The sequence below is a fragment of the Temnothorax curvispinosus genome, unplaced genomic scaffold, assembly GCF_003070985.1.
Source record: "Temnothorax curvispinosus isolate PA1 unplaced genomic scaffold, ASM307098v1 QBEX01005293.1, whole genome shotgun sequence".
Classification (NCBI taxonomy): Eukaryota; Metazoa; Arthropoda; class Insecta; order Hymenoptera; family Formicidae; genus Temnothorax; species Temnothorax curvispinosus.
Window position 1 is genome coordinate 39,025 of NW_020215073.1, and position 8,389 is coordinate 47,413.

An 8,389-nucleotide genomic window follows, 5' to 3' on the forward strand; every position below is an offset into this window, starting at 1 on the left:
TATATATACATACACGGAGAGAATTTTCTCTTAAAATTTACCCTGAAATCATGGTAGTTGTGGGACAACATGTACCACCAAGAATTTTATGCGAACTATTCTGATTAATATCCACTATAATAAAAAATATTAATATCTAATACATTAAAATATAAAATATGTTTGATTAATTTTACTAACAATGTAAAATATATCTAGAAAATTCCAATAACTTTTCAAAATTTACCAATCTGCTTGGTAATTTTTACCACGTTGTTTGTGTTGTGACCACACAACGAATTAGAGATTAAGTAATGCACTTGGCAACTCCGAGTTGCCTCTTATCGGAAATATGACCCTAGCGACGAAGACCGCTGACGCGAAGACCTGCACAACTTTCGGGAATGACTAAATATGGTCATCCCGGACATCACCTGCCCGTTAGACCTTTGATCGCGGTATCAAAAACGCTGACAACTAAATCAGCAATACTGAGCGGATAAAGCGCCCGCCTTTCCGACGAGCGGCGGGCAGTCTTCAGTTAACAATGAAACGGTAACGTGCGTCTAAATTATAAAAGTGTTCAACTTCGCGAGTATCAGAACTAGAATAAAGAACTGTTGTAAAATATCAAAGGGAAATATATTTGGCTCAATTGTGATACACATCGTGACGACTTATTCTCCGACCCGGTATCCTAGAATCCTGTGCCGGAACCTTCCCCGTTTACGGCACAACATTTGTAAAAGGTCTTTTGTATATTTTAAAAATTCCTTGGTTGCCAAGTTATCCCAAGTTTGTAGTGAATTTAAGGGTAAAATATAACAAAAAATTATCTCCGTGTATATATTTATGTATATATATGTGAAACATTTTAATCAATCTATGCAAATATCTCGAAAAGGAGTTTTTCAAAAAAATCTTTTAAAAAAATGGTTTATGGCTTCAAGAGGGACATAAGATGGTGTTATTGATTTGACCTTAGTCGTTTGAAGATCACATGAAGATCACCTTCAATTTCTTAAATGAAACCCCTCATATTATGGTATATCGTTATGTCCCCCTTGAAGTCAAAAAACTTTTGTATGAAACATTTGTTTGAAAAACTTCTCCTTTTCTGAAATATTCGCGTGGATTGATTAAAATGGTCTACCCTGTATATATATATATATATATATATATATATATATATATATTGTTACACGCCAACGAGCGTTCGCCACACAATCTCTCACTTTCGCACTCGCGGCGCGTGTCACGACACTCTCGCACAAATAAGATGACTCGTTTAGAAAATCAGTAGCTCTTTATTACGACTCTCGGTATAATAGAGGAGCTCGGGACGATACGTCCGAACGAGACGCGTCCCAGAGTAAATCTGAACATCAGGTATAACAGGAAAATCAATAGTTAATTGAGCATCACGCAATCAATATTAGTAAACAAGCTAAGGACGGTCGTCCGTCGCTAAGGACGGTTCGCGACGCGACATTAAATAACGGGCGACTCGCATATACGCGCGACACGAGGACAGCACGGGCGTAACACTACCCCCCCTCTTCCAAGATTGTCGCCCCAGACAATCCGGGAGGGTAGTCAACTTGCGGTAGCTTCTTTTGTGCGCCCCAGGGCGCCGAAACAGTCCTTGCCCTTCTCGAGCTGCTGCTCCAAGTTACCGGGCTCTGCTTCTCTTGGCCCCCGGTAGCCGCACGCTAGTCTCCTCCCGAATCTCTTCCGGGGCGAGCTGGCCAGGCTCCCCCTCCACGAAGATGACTTCTGTTCCGCTCCCCCGGCGTATCCCTCGCTGTCGGCTTCCCACGACGCCGTCCCAAATTTTCAGACAAGGGGGGGGGGAAACTCGCGTGGACCCAACGTCTTTTCAGACACCCCGAGTCCCTGCCTCAGCATTTGCTCAACGTCCCACGGGAAAACCACGCTCAAAAACCGTGGGCGAGGCAGTCTTCTTAAAAAAAAACTTCCTTCGAGGAGTCTTCGGCCGATGTTCTGCCATGGTCCCCTCTTCGAGCACCATTGACTCCCTCTAGGAAAAGAACATTAAACGCAGTAACGGAAAACCAAACATTAAAACATTAAAGAAAAACCAGAACCCATTTCCTCAGAATATTTATTAACCATTCATTTCGAAAACACGATTGTCAATAAATATAACCCACCCTCCGGGTTCCGACCTACTCTAACTGCTCAACCCAATTTCCTTTCAGAATACATAGCTAATCTATCCGAATGTACAACCTTACTCCTGTGACGAGGTGATTTCCGAATGCAATAAACCACGTCACTGAGTTTCTTAATTATCAAAAAGGGTCCCTCCCAATTGCTTTGCAACTTGGGAGCCTTCTCCTTAACTCTTCGGGGATTGAAAAACCAGACTCTCTGCCCCTTCTGAAAAAGAACCTTTCTAACTCCGCGATCGTAGCGAGCCTTCATTCGAGCCGATTTCAAATCCAATTGTTTCCGTGCATTAGTATGAATTCTCTCTAATTTTTCTTTCAAATTTCTAACAAAATTTCCGACCAGTGGCGGCTCCTCAGCATGAAATTCCGAAGGATTCCCTCGCAACAAGTCTGTAAGTAATCTGAGATCTCGGCCAAAGTATAATTCTGAAGGAGTAAGTCCAGTTGACTCGTGTTTCGAGGATCTGTACGCTAAAAGATACATGGGGATCCACTGATCCCAATCTCTTTGATTTTCAGAAATATACTTCGCTAGATAATTAGTTATGGTCTGATGCTGTCGCTCTACTTGTCCATCGGACTGAGGATGTAAAGCTGTAGTTCTTGTTTTCCTTATCTCCAACAGCTTCATCAATTCCGAGAAGAGTCTTGATTCAAAATTCCGCCCTTGGTCGGTATGTACCTCAGTAGGCACTCCATGTCTAGAAACGAACTGGTTTATAAAGATCTCTGCTACCGTTTTTGCCCTCATGTTCCTCAAGGGGAAAGCTTCCACCCATTTTGTAAAACAATCCACTATGACAAGAAGGAATCTATTCCCAGATTTCGTCAACGGCAGAGGACCCAGAATGTCCATCTGAACTCTCTCCAATGGAGCTCCGACATTGAAAACTTGTAGAGGAGATTTTCCTTTCCCTGAGGGCCCTTTCCTAGCAACGCAGACTTTGCAGGTTCTGCACCAGTCTTCCACGTCTTGTTTGCAGGTTGCCCAATAGTATCGTTTCCGAATTTTTTCCAAGGTTTTATTTATTCCAAAATGACCTCCGGACGGAGAGTCGTGTAACTCCTCCAGTATTCGTTTAACAAGTTTCCGAAGAACTATAAGTTGAAGAAAACTGGATCGAAGATTCGGAGCTTCCCATCGCTTATAGAGTATTCCTTCTTCTAGTACCAAAGCATCCCAATAAGACAAATAAATTTGAGCGGAAACATCTTCCGCAGCTATCTCGGTTCGTGCCGGACGAACCCCTGCTTCCTTTCCATGAAGTATAACTAAAATGCTCGGATCTGTCCTTTGTTCACGACTCCATTCTATGGGATCTCCTGTCGCTAATTCAATGCGGGCGAGTCCTTTTTCCAACGCCACGAAATTTTTCCTTTCCACCTTGGCGCAATATTCACAACCAATCGATTCACATGACCGTCTCGACAGCCCGTCGGCATTCTTGTGAGAAAGTCCTTTCCTATAAGTGACAATAAATTGATATTGCTGGAGTCTCTCCAGCCAACGAGCCAACTGTCCATCCAAATCCCTGAAAGACATAAGCCAACGCAAAGAAACATGATCCGTACGGATCAAAAATTCACGACCCAAAAGATAATGGCGGAAAAACTTAATAGAGTCAACGATCGCTAAAAGTTCACGACGAATCACGCAATAATTCCGCTCAGCTTTGTTGAGCACACGACTAAAATACGCAATGATCCTCTCCTCCCCCTCCTGTTCCTGCGATAAAACCGCGCCAATTCCTATATTGGAGGCGTCAGTGCCAAAAACGAAACCGCCTTCTCCCTTCGGAAAAGAAAGAATCGGGGGAGAGGATAACATTTGCTTCAATTCATCAAAAGAATTCTGACATTTCCCATCCCAAGTAAACTTAACGTGATTTCCCGTCAACACATATAAAGGTTTAGCTATCGAAGAAAATCCTTTGATAAATTTCCGATAGTAAGAACAAAACCCGAGGAAGCTCCTTAATTGAGTCTTCGTATGAGGAACTGGCCATTTCTCCACGGCAGCGACTTTTTCAGGGTCTGTGGAAATTCCCTCGGCCGAAACTAAATGGCCCAAATACTTTACTTTCTTTGCAAAGAATACACATTTTTTAGGATTTATCTTTAAATTTACTTCTTGCAAGCGTAAGAATACTTTCTCTAAATTCCTTAACATTTCTTCAAAAGTTTTCCCGAAAATTATTATGTCATCTAGATAAACCAAACAAATCTTAAATAGTAAACCTTGCAAGACTTTCTCCATTAGGCGTTCAAAAGTTGCCGGAGCGTTACACAACCCGAAAGGCATCACCGTGAATTGCCATAGTCTTCTGCCGAAAGAGAAGGCCGTCTTTTCTCTGTCCTCAGGACGAATTTTAATTTGCCAATATCCACTTTTCAAATCTAAAGTACAAAACCACACGTTACCTGATAGATGATCAAATATATCGTCAATTTTGGGGAGGGGATATGAATCTTTTTCCGTTAAGGCGTTTACAAATCGATAATCCACACAAAACCTCAGTGTTCCATCTTTTTTCCGCCTCAATACAACAGGGGAAACCCAGGGGTTATTTGATTCCTCGATTACTCCACAAGCCCTCATTTCCTCGATAATTTTACCTACCTCCCCTCTCATTTGAAAAGGAATTCGTCGGGGTACCTGTTTTCTGGGGAGAGAGTCTTGTACATTTATAACATGTTCGATAACATTACAATTTCCCGCAACAATATTCTCGGAAAATACATCGCAAAATCTTTCAAGAAATTCAGCAAAAAGTTCTTTCTGAGTCGTATCAAAATTCACAGAATTATTCTCGAAGAGTTCTTTCAAGGAAAATGGGACTTTATTTGGAATATTCTCAATGCGAGCTAATTGTATTCCCGATCCTGCAGTCTGAAATGCAGGATCGAAAATTTCTTCCAAATTCGCCTTTTTAAGAAAATCCACTCCTAAAATACAGTCGTCATTAATTTGAGCAACAAGCAAGGGGATCTCAAAAGAATATTTTCCTATTTCCACTTTAGCTTCTACTTTACACTCTACTGTAACTTTCTCCCCGGTAGGATATCTCAAATTTATCCCTTCAAAAGGAAGCTTTTCCTTCCCTGCTTCTACAAATCTCTTACTGAGAATGGATACGTCAGAGCCCGTATCAACCTTGAAAGAACACTCTTTCCCATCAATTTTTCCATCATAACAAAAATAACAACAAGGCTTAATTCTACTTTGTTTAAAACCAGTTTTATTTAACAGAACATTTTCAGAAAAAATAAACGGGGTATTAACAATACGAGCCAAACCTTCCCCGCCAAGTTTGACTAAACCGTGTTTCCCCTTTCCTGCGGGCACTCGGACCGGAAATGTCCGGTCTTACCACAGGTCCAACACTCACCGCGACTGGCGCTTTTGCTGCCACGCGAATTTCCCCTCTGCTCATTTTTTTCTTCTTCAGCTTGTTTCCCGTTCCCTTCCGTGCCCTTTTTCCCATTAAAATTATTATTCTGTCCCTCCTTCGGAAAACTTTTATTCGTCTTCTCCTTTTCTCGAGCATAATTGTCCCCTTGAATTATTTTCAATGCTTTTGCTCGCTCGACTGCCCGACTTAATGAGGTTATCCCCTCTATTTGCAACGTACGTCGAACAAAATTATCGGACACAGCCGAAACGAATTGAGAACAAGCAATCTTATCACGGATCTCATAGGGGCACTCGGGGTACGCAAGACGAGATAGACGCTCAATATCGAAACCGAGAGTAGCTAGATCCTCCCCGAATCTCTGTCTGCGATTGGTGAGAGCGGAGTAACTATTCTGCGTTAAATGACCCTCCCCAAAACGTAGCTCGAGCTTCGCTTCCAGCTCCGCAAAATCTAGACAGTCGACATCTTGCACGGTCTCTAAAATGGAGCGCGCTTTTCCCCTCAGACTCGAGGCTAACGCAACAGTTTTCGTCGCGTTATTCCAAGAATTCGCTCGCGCAATTAGATTAAATTGTGACAGATATTCATGAAGTGGGACTGTCCCGTCATACGTATCGGGCTTCACTTTATAGCCGAGCCCGAGGCCCGCTCCCGCGGCAGCGTCTCCTGCGTACGAAATCTGATTCCCGACGCTAGCCACGTTTGAGCCCACCCGATACAAATTTTCACCCGCATTTCCCGCGGTCAAGTTTCTTTCGGTCAAGCGCGCGATATTTCTTTGTGCGTCACTCGTGGTCTCGATTCTTTCGGCCGGGCGTGAGTCGCTTTCACTCGCGTTCCCCGCGTTTTTTTCGGTCAAACGCGCAACATTTTCGCGCGCGACTCCCGCGATTCCGCCTCTCACGGCCGGGCGTGTATCGTTTTCACTCGCGTCCCCCCCGGACGCGCTTCTCCCGGTCGGACGCGCGACATTTTCACGCGCGTCTCGCGGCTCCTCGCCGGCTGCCTCCCCCCGATCGCACATCTCGAGACGCACTAAAATTGGAGTGACTTAGCTGGTTTTGAGTCATCCCGCGTAGACGATGGAGTTCTTCCTCCTGACGGCGAATCGTCGCCGCGAACTCCTCCTCACGCCGGGCCTGCTCCACACGTAGGAGTTGGACCTCCTGTATTACGGTCTGAAGCGTTTCAGTGAGTGACGCAATCGCCGGCGTCTCACTGGTATCCCGGTGAGGCGTCTCCAGCCGGAGCCTCTTCCGTGTGTTCCTTGTATCCATCTTGCTCGTTGTTCGTCCGATCCCGGACGAGCCCCCAAAAATGTTACACGCCGACGAGCGTTCGCCACACAATCTCTCACTTTCGCACTCGCGGCGCGTGTCACGTCACTCTCGCACAAATAAGATGACTCGTTTAGAAAATCAGTAGCTCTTTATTACGACTCTCAGTATAATAGAGGAGCTTGGGACGATACGTCCGAACGAGACGCGTCCCAGAGTAAATCTGAACATCAGGTATAACAGGAAAATCAATAGTTAATTGAGCATCACGCAATCAATATTAGTAAACAAGCATCCGTCGCTAAGGACGGTTCGCGACGCGACATTAAATAACGGGCGACTCGCATATACGCGCGACACGAAGACAGCACGGGCGTAACACTATATATATACACATATATATATATGTATATATATACAGGGTGTCCGAAAAATCGCCTACTCCACTTCGGGAGGTGATTCGGGACCCAAAAACAAGCAAAAAAGTTCATACAAACATAGGTCCGGAAATGAGCCGTTTCCGAGTTATAGCCACTTTTATGTTCAAAAATCGTAAATTTTTATTTTCATCTCGATTTGGAAAAGACTGGATGTATAATCTTCTTGCCTCGGCAGCATTACTTTGAGCAAGACCATACATAAGATGCATATCAGCTAATTCATTAAAACTTAAACGATCCATTGATGAATACGGAAAGATTAGATACAGCCTAAAAATAAGGTGTTGTTAAATAACAATTTGAAACTTATTGAAAAGCCGTGATTTACTTACTGATTTTGAATAGGCGTGAAAACAACTGATTTCAAGTAGCCGTGAAAACAACTGATTTCTTTTAAAAATAATGTAATCGTATTTACAAATATTGAAAAATTGAAAAAAAATAAAAAAATTAAAATTAAAAAAATTAAAAATATTTAAAAATAAAAATTTTTAATTTAAGAAATAATTAAGAAAGAGTGATACCAAGCGGATTCTAAATTACGATTTTTGAACATAAAAGTGGCTATAACTCAAACGGCTCATTTCCGGACCTATGTTTGTATGAACTTTTTTGCTTGTTTTTGGGTCCCGAATCACCTCCCGAAGTGGAGTAAGCAATTTTTCGGACACCCTGTATAATGGGATGATTGGAGATAAATCTTTAAATCAGTTATCTGTGACGATACGCGTATTCGTCATCAGCGTTACGGCCCTGACGGCCGCCTAGCACTTGTTCAGCGTGCGGCCCGGTGCCCGAGCGGTGAGGCAGCCCCCACAACACTCGCGCTCGGGGTATAAATAGGGGACTCGAGCCGGCTCGTGTCACATGTCCTGTCTAGTGTCCCTTGAATACAGAGTCTGGCCAATAGGCCCCTCAAAATGGCGTACATACTATACTCAATACATATATAAGTGATTGTGAGTGGTTCCTGCTGTGGAGTGTTCCGTATTTTCTGAAGTTTTCTTATTGTAAAAAGGTAAATAAATAGTGTATGTGTATATACATATAAAGTAGGTAAGGTATGGGCATTCTAACCCAAC

The 8,389-nt window shown here is 43.1% G+C and overlaps 1 protein-coding gene across 1 annotated transcript; it reads right to left on the reverse strand.

The window, feature by feature from the left end:
• Positions 1–1,763: 1,763 nt before the first annotated feature.
• Positions 1,764–7,029, reverse strand: LOC112454735. Its single transcript, XM_025016286.1, has 2 exons — positions 5,564–7,029; positions 1,764–2,020 (listed from the first exon to the last, which is right to left on the reverse strand). The coding sequence occupies exons 1-2, from the start codon at positions 6,612–6,614 to the stop codon at positions 1,944–1,946; spliced, it is 1,128 nt and encodes a 375-aa protein (XP_024872054.1). The 5' UTR covers positions 6,615–7,029; the 3' UTR covers positions 1,764–1,943.
• Between the last annotated feature and the right edge of the window lie 1,360 nt (positions 7,030–8,389).

Coding starts and splice junctions, on each gene's coding strand:
- LOC112454735 (XM_025016286.1), bottom strand. CDS start 6,614: ATGTGCGATCGGGGGGAGGCAGCCGGCGAGGAGCCGCGAGACGCGCGT. Junction 2,021..5,563: donor CAGCAAAAGCGCCAGTCGCG/GTGAGTGTTGGA, acceptor TTCTTTTCCTAG/AGGGAGTCAATGGTGCTCGA.